The sequence below is a fragment of the Varanus komodoensis genome, unplaced genomic scaffold (assembly GCF_004798865.1).
Source record: "Varanus komodoensis strain SLA01 unplaced genomic scaffold, ASM479886v1 scaffold11, whole genome shotgun sequence".
In the NCBI taxonomy this organism is placed as follows: domain Eukaryota; kingdom Metazoa; phylum Chordata; class Lepidosauria; order Squamata; family Varanidae; genus Varanus; species Varanus komodoensis.
The window spans coordinates 31882308-31894993 of NW_025335317.1; the positions used below are offsets into that span (position 1 = coordinate 31882308).

The following is a 12686-nucleotide window of genomic DNA, read 5'->3' on the forward strand; positions in this document are numbered from 1 at the left end:
AAGTGATTGGAAACACAGTAGTGTATTCTTGACTACAGCCTCCCTTTAGGTTGATGACCGAGTCAAAGTGAAGTCTTTCACAATTTCAATTTCTTCATTGTTGACAGTAAAGTTATATAATTCTTCTGCAGTTGTGATTTTTCTTTTCCTGATGTTCAGCCTCAGTTGTTTTTCACACTTTCTTCTTTCACTTTCATCAGCAGTTGTTTCAATTCATTCCTGATTTCTGCTGGTAGTATGGCATCATCTGCATCTCTTAAATAATTGATGCATCTTCCACCATTTTTCAGTCCTTCCTCTGATCCTAATCCAGCTTTTCTTATGATATATCCCGCATATAATGTGAACAAATAGACAAAATATATTGTGAGTATCAGAATGTCTCGTTATGGTATTTTTTTGCTTTCCTCTTGGGTGCTTCCCTAGAGGTTTTCGATGTCTTTTTCTTTGACCTCTGTGGTTGGGAGTGTAGACTTGCATAATGGTTATATTGATAGGTTCTCCAAGAATTATGATTGATATTATTTGGTGGGACCTTGCATTATAGCCCCTTTTGCTTATACTACATCTTGCATCAGTATTAAAGCCACTCTGTTTCTTCTGACTTTGCTGTTTCTGGAGTAAAATACATTGTGTTTGTCTGACTGAAAATGTCCCATTCCAGTCTACTTCCAGCAAAGTCCACTTTGCTCACACCAAGTACTGTGATGTTTAAATGTTCGATTTCTTGCTTTACACTTTGTATGCCTTGATTCATACTTCTCACATACCATTTCCAATGTATGTGTTGGGCAGCATCAGACTTGACTTTTGCTTCTGTGCATGTTGGCCACTAGACTTCCTTCAGATTTGATCTAGTTGCATCATTAGCAACAGCACTATTCATACTTGTCCTTTACTCTTCCCCAGTAGCTGGTTGAGTGCCTTCTGGCACTATCTCTTGCTCCATTTTGAAATGATACATCATAGGGTTTTCAAGGTAAGAAGGTACACAATCCTCCTCCTCTCCACTTTATCCTGACAGCAAACCTGTGTGGTTAGGCTGAGAGTCAGTGACTGACCCAGTGACTGACTCATATGGCCATATGAGAACCATAACCCAAATCTCCTGAACCCCAGACCAACATCTTAGCACTGCACCACACTGGCTCTGAAACTCTATTATTTACTCTGAACTAGGTACTATTGGATTCAGTGCAGCTTGCTTTCAAATAAGCATGTTTAACTGTTAGGAATGTTTGCTTTTCAGTTCCCAGGAGTTTGGGAAACATCTGTGAATACAAGCATTGCTACTCATATCTGGATTAACCCCACATAATCTGCCAGACAGAATTTTAACTACCCCTCTAACTGCTGTGCTGTATAAATCTTAGTATAATCTACATGCTTTGAATCCCATCCTGAGGTCCCTCCTAGAGATAATTTCCAGATGGTAATAGTGTTCATCTTTTACAAAGAAAAAGTCTTATGAGCACCTTGATGAGTAATCAATTTTATTCTGAAAAAATCTTTATTTAAACATTTGGCTATTTCATAAGCCAAAACAAAAGGTTCGCTGAACAAAAACACAGTTTTGTGGACTAGAGCACAGTTAATCAGATGTACAAAATGTTATGGAAAGTTTTATATTTTTATACAGTATACTGTATTGGGAGGGTGGGAAAATGGGAGAGGGAGGAACTGTGGTAAACAGTGTGGTCAAATGCAGTTCCATGCAGAAAGAATTGATAGTGTTACAATGCTGACGATCACATTTTTAGTCGTACTTATTAACACTGGAGCAGCTGCTGCTAACAAACATCCTGGCAATGGCTATGTCAATAAACATATGTAGTATGTTTAAAAAGGGAAATGTTATCCCGATATTTATGGCGATAGAATTAACTTGTTGATCATAATCCATCAGACAACCAAAAGATAAAAGCAGTATACAAGATCTCCACTTCTCACCTACGTCGCCTCCATTTTAAAATACCCGCGCGCCTTTTTCGCGCGAAAATAAAACTACCAAAGCCCGGACGCTTCTCCCTGCTGAATTGCGTCGCCTGTTGGGTGACCCTTACAGGTCATCCCCATAGAGCTGCCATCCCTAGCACGGCGCTGTGCGGAATCTCAAGCGTCACGTCCGTTCAACATCGAGATGTACGGTTAGGCGTGCAGAGCGCCACAGGTATAGTCGACTGAGATTGGGCCAGTTGGTTAACCAGCAAGATGCTACGGCTAGAGCGCCTCCTTGGCGCCCTCCGCCGCTCGCACGCTGGATAAAGAGGCGGCCGCCGGTGTCTCCTTCCTGCTGCTTCCTGGAGCTGCCGCCATGGCCATGCTGCCTGCGGGCCGGGTCGGCACCGCGATCCGCCAGCTGCTGCGGTATGAGGCAGGAGCGGTGCCACCGTGAGGGAGGGAAACGGGGCGGAGGAGCGAGCGGCCCCGGCGGAAGGGTAGAGGTCACCCGTGTTCCCCTGAGCCCAAGGCCGAGCAAAATCCCGCCGCCGCTGCCCGTGAGGGGCGATAGCGAGGGTCCCCGCCCTGCTCCCCACCGCCGCGGCCGTCTGCGGGGAAGGCCATCTCATGGGATGTCGCTCTTCCGTTGATGCTCGTGATGAGGCCGTGGCGGTTCAGTCAAGTCAACTGAGCAGCGGCCGAGGCTGGCGTTCGCAAGGATCCTCCGGGGGTTAGGGGTTCTCATTTTCTGTAGTGTACATGACCCTGGGTTTGTTTCAATAAGGGTAGAGACCTGTTGATAGGTTTTAAAGAGGGCTTATTTTAATCATCCTTGCAACAACCCAGCTATCGTCATTGTACTCGTCTTTTTGAAAAAGCTCTTGCAAGATTGGAGAATCCCGTTGCTGTACAGTACACCTGCTCTTTTGGCAGTTACCTGCCTTGAGATGCCCTAATTACATATCTATCAGTATGAAGGCAAATCATGTTATACCTCCTCTCTGAGAATTCATGCAGCTCCAGATCTGAAACTGACCATCTCAGGCGCATGAAAGGAGCTATCCTTGATCAAACTAAGGGTTCATCTAGCCCAGCATTCTGTTTGCACCTGGCCAACCAGCCACCCAAAGGAAACCCACAAACAAGATTATAACAGCGCCCTCCTCTTAATGTTTCCCCACAAGTGGAATCAGCTCCGCATAGAGGTGTGCCTGTATGACTGTTTTTTATTACTGTACCGCTAAGATTGATTTAGCTGTGGTTGTGATGGGTGGATCATTGTTTTATTGTTTTACTGTATTTTATAATGACGTTCATATATATTGTATTTTTTGCTTCTGTGAACTGCCCAGGGAGCCTTGGGCTGATGGATGGTCAAGAACTATAATAAATAAATAAATAAAACATTTGTAAAATGCCCATACCGTACAGGAGGTAATCTATAGCCATCATAACCAGCAGCCACTGATGGCATTTATTTCCCTGAATTTGTCTAAAATCATTCAAATCCATGGCCATCACCACACTCCAGGTTACTGATAAAACTGGCTTTGCTGTTGTTGAAAACCAATTCTTTCTTCCTGGTAGCACATGCACCAGTCCATGATCATACAACTTTCCTTGCATGGAGTTTCAGCATTCCCATGCTACAATTTTATCCACCAGCCATTTTTATTTAAATGACTGTTTTAATTTGATTGATCAACTGGTTTTATTAAGTGAATGTTGATGTTACTGCTTTTTTATTTTTATTGTACTATTTTATTAATTTTATGTATTGTTCATATATTGTTTTGTTTTTGAATGTAATTAAGCTTTCCAGAGAGTCTCATGGCTAGGGGGGTGGTAAACAAGTGAAATGATGATGATAATAATTTCCCCTAAAACTCTTCTACTTGTTCAGTTGATGCGCGTAAGCGTTTGCTGCTTACACATTTTTAATGTTAAAAAACAGGCAGTGTGACAGCCTCTTTGATTCTCTACAGGCAGCATCAGCCACGAGCCTGCATTTTCAGGATGCTGAAGGCCACCTGCTCACCACGAAGTGAAGTCCTGGCAAGTCCTCCTCTGGACACTGCCCCCAAAGAATACTCACCCAAGATTCAACAGCTAGTTCAGGACATTGCTAACCTTACCCTGTTGGAGATCTCTGACCTGAATGAGCTGCTGAAGGTACCTGGTTTGCTTGGAAAATAGGGTGGTTACTGTACCAGGGGAAAAATATGGGCAGTGGATAGTTCTTTGTGTTGCTGGTTTCCTTCTCTCTCTTTTTCTATGGAAATGGGACCCTTTGGGGGTACATTTCAAACTACTGTTACACCAGTAATGTAGAAGAAGGATGAACAGTTGTTTAATCACATTTCTTACATCTTCAGAAAACCCTCAAGATTCAAGATATGGGTCTCATGCCAATGACTGGGATGATGGCACCGGCACAACCAGCAGCTCCGGTAAGAGAGCAGTCTTGTACCTTTCTGTGTATCTGGGCTGTGTAACCATTGTTCCTAAATGGCAAAGCACACCTGCCCAATTTTTCTTGAGTTAATATCTGTGTATTCTCCTTGGAAAGTTGTGTGTGAAGGTTTGCAAGCACTGTGCTATGTTAAAACTCAAATACTTTGGCCACCTAATGGGAAGGAACAACTCACTGGAGAAGACCCTGATGCTGGGAACAATTGATGGCAAAAGGAGAAGGGGGCGGCAGAGAATGAAGTGGCTAGATGGAGTCACTGGGGCAGTGGGTGTGGGCTTGGGTGGACTCCAAGGGATGGTGGAGGACAGAAGAGCCTGGAGGAATGTTGTCCATGGGGTCGTGATGGGTCAGGCATGACTTTGCAACTAAACAGCAACACGTTAGTACTACGTTATGTCAGTGGTACAAGTAGTAGGCATTGGACTGCAGGGCTTATATTAGAGCTGTGCTGTTCTTGTCCTGTATTAAGCATGCATAGTGGCTTTTAACTTTCTAAGGAGAGGCATGGTGCTATGGAAATGGCAACAGCAAGGGTAGGTCACCAGTCCTTAAACAATGATTTGCAAGACTACTGAATGTCTGGGAGTAGCCACTCTGCAGCTTAGACCGTGTGTAGAATGAAAAGGGCAATCTGTTTTCTTTAGTTGGATGTTCAGCAAAATGAGCTGTGCACACTGTCTGTGCAGCTATAGTTCCAGTGGGCCAAACTTGTCTTCCTTATTCATTCTTTGGGCGATCCTGAATTAAGCAGTACTGCAAGTATTCCAAATCTAAAGTTGGTCTAAACAGGTATTCTCCTACAAATGTTCTCCTGATTCTCAGTTGGTCTGTGTTCCCCACTTGCTTGAAGACATTTTCTTGCATATTAGTGTTGTACGACAGAAATCCAGCAAGAAGAGACAGGAGAGTGTAGATGACAGAGGTCTGGTTTTAGCAGTTGTGCTTGGTGATGCCATCTTTCCACTGCATCTGTAGTAAAACCTTGGAGGGCGAGCATAATTAGTTCCGGAAACATGCTTGTAATCCAAAGCACATGTATATCAAAGCGAATTTCCCTGTAAGGTTCAATGTAAATAAGGTTAATCTGTTCTGTAACTTTTTTTTTTAATCACAAAAATGTGAAGCGGGCGCGCTCGGGGGGGGAGGTGGGCACGATTGTGGGCACACTTGGGAGGGGGGAGATGATGATGTACTCACACCCGCAGTGAGAGAGAGAAGAAGTGGTGCTCAGTTGTGATGTGACACTTGGCAGGCAAAGCATGCATAATACTCGTATTGCAAGACATTGTTAAAAGTTAAACAAGTTAAAATTTAGAAAAACTTTTTGCTCGTCTTGCAAAACTCTCGCAGACCAAGTTACTTGCAATCCAAGGTTTTACTGTATTTGTTTATATCTTGTCTTTTGATAACATGGCTCAAAGATGTTTAAAATATTAAAAAACAATACAACTACATGAAGGCCATAAGATCAATTGAAGTATTTAAAGAATAAAATTATATGAAATCTCTAAATGTTTACCACAATAATGTTAAAGGAATTACTTGATTCCAGGTTAATACAGTGCTTTATGAACATGATCCAGTACAGTGGTACCTTGGCTCACGAACGCCTCAGTTCACAACCAAATTGGGTCATGAACAGAAATTTCTGAAAAATTTTGCCTTGGGTCATGAACTCATCGGGTGACGATTGCAATCGCGCCCATCTCCACCCCCCAAGTGTGCCCACGCTTGCACCGCCTCCCCCCCAGCCACCCGCGATGGCACCCACTTCCCCCTGAGGACGCCCACAATTGTGCCCTTCTCCCCCACCCCCAGTGTGTATGCTTCAAGTTTTTGTTATTTAAAAAAAAAAGTTACAGAACGGATTAACCTTATTTACATTGAACTTTATGGGGAAATTTGACTTGGCTCACGAGCAATTTGGGTCACGACCAGAATCCTGGAACGGATTAAGTTCGTGAGCCAAGGTGCCACTGTAGATTGTGTATAGCTAAGTTTCCGGGTACTTTGACTGAAGACACAGATAGCATTCAGGCAAGACAGTCCATACTGCATAGACATGGATACAGTGACAGCAGAGAAGAAATATTCTTTGTTGCCATCATCACCATGGCGTATTCTTTCAACTAGGCTCTTTGCCACATTCAGTTAGATGCTGATGATTTCTTTAACTTTTTGTATCCTAATGTGTTATGAAAATCTAAGCTGTCCCAAGTTTCTGCATAAACCAGGAAAAATGAATATTTGAAGGGGTGGCAGAGGTTGGCCTTTCTTTAGTGATCAGTGAGTCTATTGACAGACTAGCCCTTGGGATTCTTAACCAAATTCTGGGGAGAGTTCTGGAAGCCAGTTGAATCCATAAGTCTTCCCCTCAACCAGTATGAGCTATAAGTAGCTGCACGTCATCAGGTAAGTGTCTGCCCATAATGAAGAGAACACAACTGCATTGCTTACTTTCAGGTCATTGCAAAAATCAGTTCAAACATACAGGCTTGCAGTAAGCAAGAATAGCTTCATTATTGTTCAGGAAGCCACAAAAGGTCTGATAAGGAAGCCTGGGTATGGATGTTGAATCTTAGTTAGCTTGGGCAGAAAATTATAATGGCTCTTGCCCCAGCCAGTAACCCAAGCTGTACCAAAAACCAAGCTGGAAGAAGTTGGATCAGAACAGATTGAAACATCCAGCCAGATCTCAGTGATACATACCAGATCAGCAGTCTTCTCCAGAATTTAATTGTGGATGACAGATTTCTTCTTGGCCCCATAACTTGCATTAATAAGCAGCCCCTTAAGGCCATTGCCTATGAAGTTCTGAATTGCCTAGGCTGGATGCAAGTACATTTAGTTTCACAGCTATCTGTTACCCATTCCACTTACTAAGTTCTCCAAATGCTATATAACGTGAGGCAAAGAACAGTTTTAATAGTACCAGTGTTAGCCTAAGATCTGCTCCCCGGTTCAAAAGCTTGCAGGGATTTTCTAAACCACATGTAAACATTTCGAAAGCTGTAGGTAAGCACTTCTTAGTCTTCAAGGACAGCTGATAATGCCATCAAATTCTCTCCACTTTTGCAACAAGTTACTTTTACTTGCACACGGTGTTCCAATACTTTTACTCATAAGCAGTAATTCTTTACAGTATTAGCTGGCTTGGTTAAGAACGTGTGTTCTGTTGGCTCTAGTCCATCATTCTCTTAGTGGACAACCAGGAACTTCTGGCATGTCCAAAAGTTAGGCACAAAGGCAGCAGCCGTCTGCCTGCTGTAGCTGCCCAGCACTGGTTAAACTTACTCCTTGGGCCACTGCTAAGTTCCAGTAATAAAACACTGATGTTTAATTGAGTCTTTTTCAATTAAAATGGCTAACCTGTAATCTCCACTTTCTCATATTAACTAACATGGATTACATAAGATTACAAGAAAGTAGGATAAATGTCAAAGGATTTGCCAATACAATAAGTTCTGACCCCACCCAGTCTCCGGCCTGAGCAACTTTACTTCCTCCTTTGGCTGTTGTGCCTTGGGCTAAAAGGTCAAGCTCCAGCTGTAGATTATGTGTTTTTTTCTCTCCTGCTCCATGCCAGCCTGAAGAAGAGGAAGATATCCCCAAGAAGCCAGTGAAAATAAATTTCTCAGTAAAGTTGACTGACTTGAAGGCTGCAGAGAAGGTGAAACTCATCAAGGAAGTGAAGAATTGCATGCAAGGTCTAAACCTTGTCCAGGTAAGTTGTCTGTGCTTGCCTTTAAGCCTCTCTCAGGTCTCTAATACAGTCAAGTTCTCTTCTTCTTAAATACATATAAAGTAATAAACAGGCATACGGTGCTCCCCAAGTATGCAGAGGCCTGGGCTTGTGTCTTTTCAGGCTACTTTAGTGCCTGAAACATGTTATGAGAATGAATGTGCAACCTTGATTTTTGCATCTTTATTTTTAGAGGCATTTATGTATTTGTTCCAAAGCCTCTGACAACAGCAAAACAAATCCTGATACAATAAAACCATGATAAAAAAGCTAAACCACATAAAAGTAGCCACCAGTAAAATTAACAAATAATTAAAAGCAATAACCGCTTACTGAAAGTAAACCATTGACTGCCCACCTAAAAATTTTCACTGAAGGGTCCATTTGAGCCTGTTTTAGGAAAGAGTTGACCTGTGAGGTGCTGTCACTGAAATGGCCTTACCTCATATTACCGCCAGATGCATCACCCTTGATGACAGAACGTAGAGCAGGGCCTCTGATGACCAAAACGGTTAGGCAGCGCATAGGGCAGAGGTGCAGCTTCAGGTATCCTGATCCCAAGCCATTGAGGGCTTTACAAGTGGTAATTAGAACCTCACTTGAGCTCAGGAATCCACCACTAATGAACCAGGACCAGTCCAGGGTGATTAAAAAAAAAATAGAGGTGCCAAAGTGTTCGGCTGCTGCGTTTTGGGTTAGTTGCAGTTGCTGGACTGTATGAGCTTAGCCGTCAGTTCTCGTTATGCCATTTGAGGGCAGCAGACTCAATGGGAAGAAGATGAGCTCCGGAGGGAATGTGTGGAAGAAAAAAAGCAAGGTGGCAGTGTGGAATTAGTGGATTGGCTACCCTTACTAAGAGGCATCTAGTGTGGCATCTAGTGTGGTGCTGCTCCAAAGAGGATTTTTGGACACTAATCAGAAATAGTTGTCTGTCTCTTGCAAAGAATTCTGCTAGCTGAAAGTTAGCTTCAACCCAGGAGATGCTTCTGTTTGGCCAGCATTTCTCTGAGCTGAGTCATCCTCTTCCAATTTGAGGGACAGAGGGGAGGCAGAGCACATCACATAGCATTGGGACTAGGCAGCAATTTCCCTTTCATTTACTAAATAGAGATGCCTTTGTTCTCTTCTAGGCAAAGAAGTTGGTAGAGTCTCTTCCTCAAGAAATCAGGGCGAACGTTTCTAAAGAAGAAGCAGAGAAAATCAAAGTGGCTCTGGAGGCAGCAGGAGGGACTGTGGTTGTGGAGTAACAGGGTCAGCCTGGCTGCCAAAGGACAAGAACAGAGCAGGAGACGGTTCTGTGGCCTGTGTCGCCCACCCTGGGCATTCACCTGCTGACTGGTGTGGGGGGTCCTGTACAGTTCCAGGATGCAGCCCCCCCATGGGTTTATTGCAGTGGGGCTTTTCACTGGGATGGCCCAGTGCTGATGAATGTCATCAGTTCCATGAGGTCTGCTGTTTGTACCAGCACTGTAAAGAACGGAATCTATAAAGAATACCTATGTGGAAGAACGTGGAACATGTGCTGTGTGAGGAGACGTTCTTGCAAACCTCTGTCATCTTCCCCACCTGGAGATGTCCTTGAGCTTTTGCTTATCCTGTTAGGAGCTCATCTAACCAATTTGCAAGAGGAGGGATTTTTGTGGCGTTTGGGAGCAGGTGGGGATTCTCTGTGCAGCTATTTCTAATGTGTTCCGTTTGAAAGTGGGTGGTGCAATAAAGGCACGACCCTTTTAACATAGAGCAGGGTGGCCCAGGCACCTGCCATGTGTCAGAGGCTTGCAGATTTTGGAGCTCTCTAAGTCATGAATTGCTCTTCCCCTTACAACATCCGTCCTCAACCTGATACCCTCTAGTTGATTTGGACTACAGCTCCCAGGATTCCTGATCATTGTCTGCGCTGGCTGGAGTTGAGGTCCAAAACACCCGGAGGGCAGCAAGATAGGGAAGATTACCTTAAGAATCAGAAGTGAAAAATCTGATGGCTTTTCTTGTTGGGGTGTTCATAAGTCCTTGCCTATAGTTAACTTGGGGTGACAGCAGGTTTCCATCATGTGTACGTTTTTCTGTCTACCCTGAAGGGTCCTTGAATAGACGCAGTCAGCCTGTTGAAAGCGATCTGTTTTCCACACCAGGAACCTGAGCTTGCAGGAAAGAGTCCCTCTGGCCACCTCGAAGATTCCTTGTTGCTATGAGTGGCTCAACTGCACAACTTCCTTCCTTTTCCCTTAATCCTGTTGGGTTTTCAGTACAGGGGCACAGCCTCCAGCTCTCTTCTTCCTGCTGTTGGGACTTGCTGAATTGTAGCTTTACTAAATGGGTGTAGTGGTGATAAGTTTGTCCGAATAGCATTGCCTGTTGCAAAAGCCGAGTGGAGCCATTGTTCAGAACGAGTTCTCCTGGTTTGCTTTAGATTGGCTGCTTAGCAGAACAAGCTGGGCTCTCAGCCCAGAGTCCATACTGTTGCCCGAGGTCAAGCTAAGGTGAGCATTTGGCAAGCTGGCCATAAGGAGCATCCCTTCGGACCGTTTCTGAGGTGCAGTGTTGGGGCCAGTTGCGAGGGAAGCGGGGCTTCCTGCCTGTGCTTTGCTGCCTTTGGAGCAGGAGCCTTCAGGGAAGGCACCGCCACTGTGGAACTTGGTTTGCTTTTCAAAGAGGCTTAGTTGGAAGGGAAGCCTGCCCCCTTGCAGTGTCGCTTTCTTGCTGCCTGTCTGAACCCCATCAACAATTATCTTGGCTCCAGTGAGTCTTGGGCTTGGCAGTAGCAATCTTGCAGACTTGCAGCATTTTTTTCTTGCAAGTATTTTACTAGGTATTTTCAACTAAATACCTGTAATGCCAAATATTTCCAAAAAAGTACTGATGTAGACTGTTCTCTGTACTATTCATCCTAACAGTGCCTGGGAATGTATAGAAGTGTAGAAAGTGTAGAAGGCCAGTGGTGTGACACAGTTCCTTTTATGGACACAGCCTCCTAGGAATAACTTCAGCTACTTTTCAACTATTTTTCAGCTACCATGGTCACAAAAGTTGAGAATAGTGAAGGCAGTTGGATCTGTGGAGGACTGCAGGGTTAGTATCTAATGAAATTACAAGTGGCTGAATGTCTAAAGTCCTCTAGGATAAAGCATACATGTGTAAAACCCCACCTTGTTTCAACTTTACCTACAGTATCTTATTTCCTGCCTCCTATGTATAACGCAGTAAAAGCTATTCCTAAAAAAACTCATCCATTCATCGCTAGAATAGCCACTCTTAAATCACTTAGGAGTAAAGTGGGCAGAATGATATTTTGAACTGAATGTAGGATTGCAAGGGGTATTCCTGATCGGCTTTGAGAAGAGCAAAATGCCAATGCTGCCCTCAGCATACTAATCTAATACCTGCAAAAGTGTTTACTGCCGCTGCCATCACTTCTGTATTAGTGTGCATGGAAGACACCAGTCCGCATGCAACAGTGGCCCTCGGGTCACGCTGGCCTTCTGTTCATTCCTTTACACAAAGTGTATGTTCTTATGAAGATGTGGTGAGCCCTGCTGGCTCAGCTAAGGTCCATTTAGTCCAGCATCCCGTGGCCGACTAATTGCCTGTGGGGATTGCCGAGCGGGACATGAGTGCAACAGAAGTGGGTACCTGGGCATACTGCCTCTTGACCTTGGAGACTGCATATAACCACCTGTACTATAGCTTTTGATAGCCATATCCCTGATGTGCTCGTCCCTACAGATCTCCAAATGGAGGCAAAGGTTTAGGTCAGTGATGGAGCACATGCTTTGCATGCAGAAGATCCCTGCCTCCATCCCTGATGTCTCCCAGGTAGGGCTGGGAAAGGCTCCTGCCTGGATCCCAGAGACAGCTGCCAGTCAGAGTTGGTACTGGACTAGAGAGATCAGTGTCCTGAGTTTGTAGAAGGTAGTTTCATAGGTTTGGCTACCATGACTCCACAATGCTTTAGCAGAGGACTGAGCTTGGGCGCATGTGCTCTAGTCATCCCTGAATTTGTCCTCCTTTGCTGTATTGCTGATCTGTTTTCTCCAGTCCAAAAACAATACTAGACTCAACTCCCCTAAACCCCACATACCATTTCGTAAGTATCATTTGTGGCTGGTCTCAGATCAGGAAAGCGCACCTGTGTGGCCTGTGCCATGCACTGCTTCCCCCGGAACCAGTCACCCACAGTGCACAAATGATACTCGGCGTTCTGCCACGTGAACTTTGGACATGTCACAACTGATGCTTGCATATATGTAGATCTGCTGTCAGCGCAAACAGAGAATGAAAGCGAAATGCTTTCGTTGCAACTGAAGGGCTGTTGTTTTCAGAGCCAGTCCCGCTGCATAGCCTCATTGGTGGCAGGAGGCCTGCATACGGAGCTTTGGTCACGGATCCCCAGAGCAAGGGTTTCCCCCTACTGCACTCTCCATAATGTTCACATCACTAGATGCAGTACATGGGTGTGAAGGGAACAAGCTTTTAGCAAGAGGTGTACTGAACAGCCTTACGTAAGCCAGAATGGAAAGTAACAGCTTGTTT

General features: G+C 44.5%; 1 protein-coding gene across 1 annotated transcript; it reads left to right on the forward strand.

The window, feature by feature from the left end:
• The first annotated feature begins 955 nt into the window (after positions 1–955).
• MRPL12 (mitochondrial ribosomal protein L12) lies at positions 956–9672 on the forward strand. Its single transcript, XM_044420097.1, has 6 exons — positions 956–979; positions 2225–2367; positions 3927–4113; positions 4317–4391; positions 8001–8138; positions 9287–9672. Exons 1-6 carry the CDS (start codon positions 956–958, stop codon positions 9401–9403), a joined length of 684 nt encoding a protein of 227 aa, XP_044276032.1. The 3' UTR covers positions 9404–9672.
• The last annotated feature ends 3014 nt before the right edge of the window (positions 9673–12686 follow it).

What these genes read in the sequence shown, in the direction of transcription:
- MRPL12 (XM_044420097.1), top strand. Translation starts at nt 956, where the DNA reads ATGATACATCATAGGGTTTTCAAG. An exon ending in CGGCACAACCAGCAGCTCCG is followed by an intron (nt 4,392 to 8,000) that starts GTAAGAGAGCAG and finishes GCTCCATGCCAG; the next exon opens with CCTGAAGAAGAGGAAGATAT. An exon ending in AAGGTCTAAACCTTGTCCAG is followed by an intron (nt 8,139 to 9,286) that starts GTAAGTTGTCTG and finishes GTTCTCTTCTAG; the next exon opens with GCAAAGAAGTTGGTAGAGTC.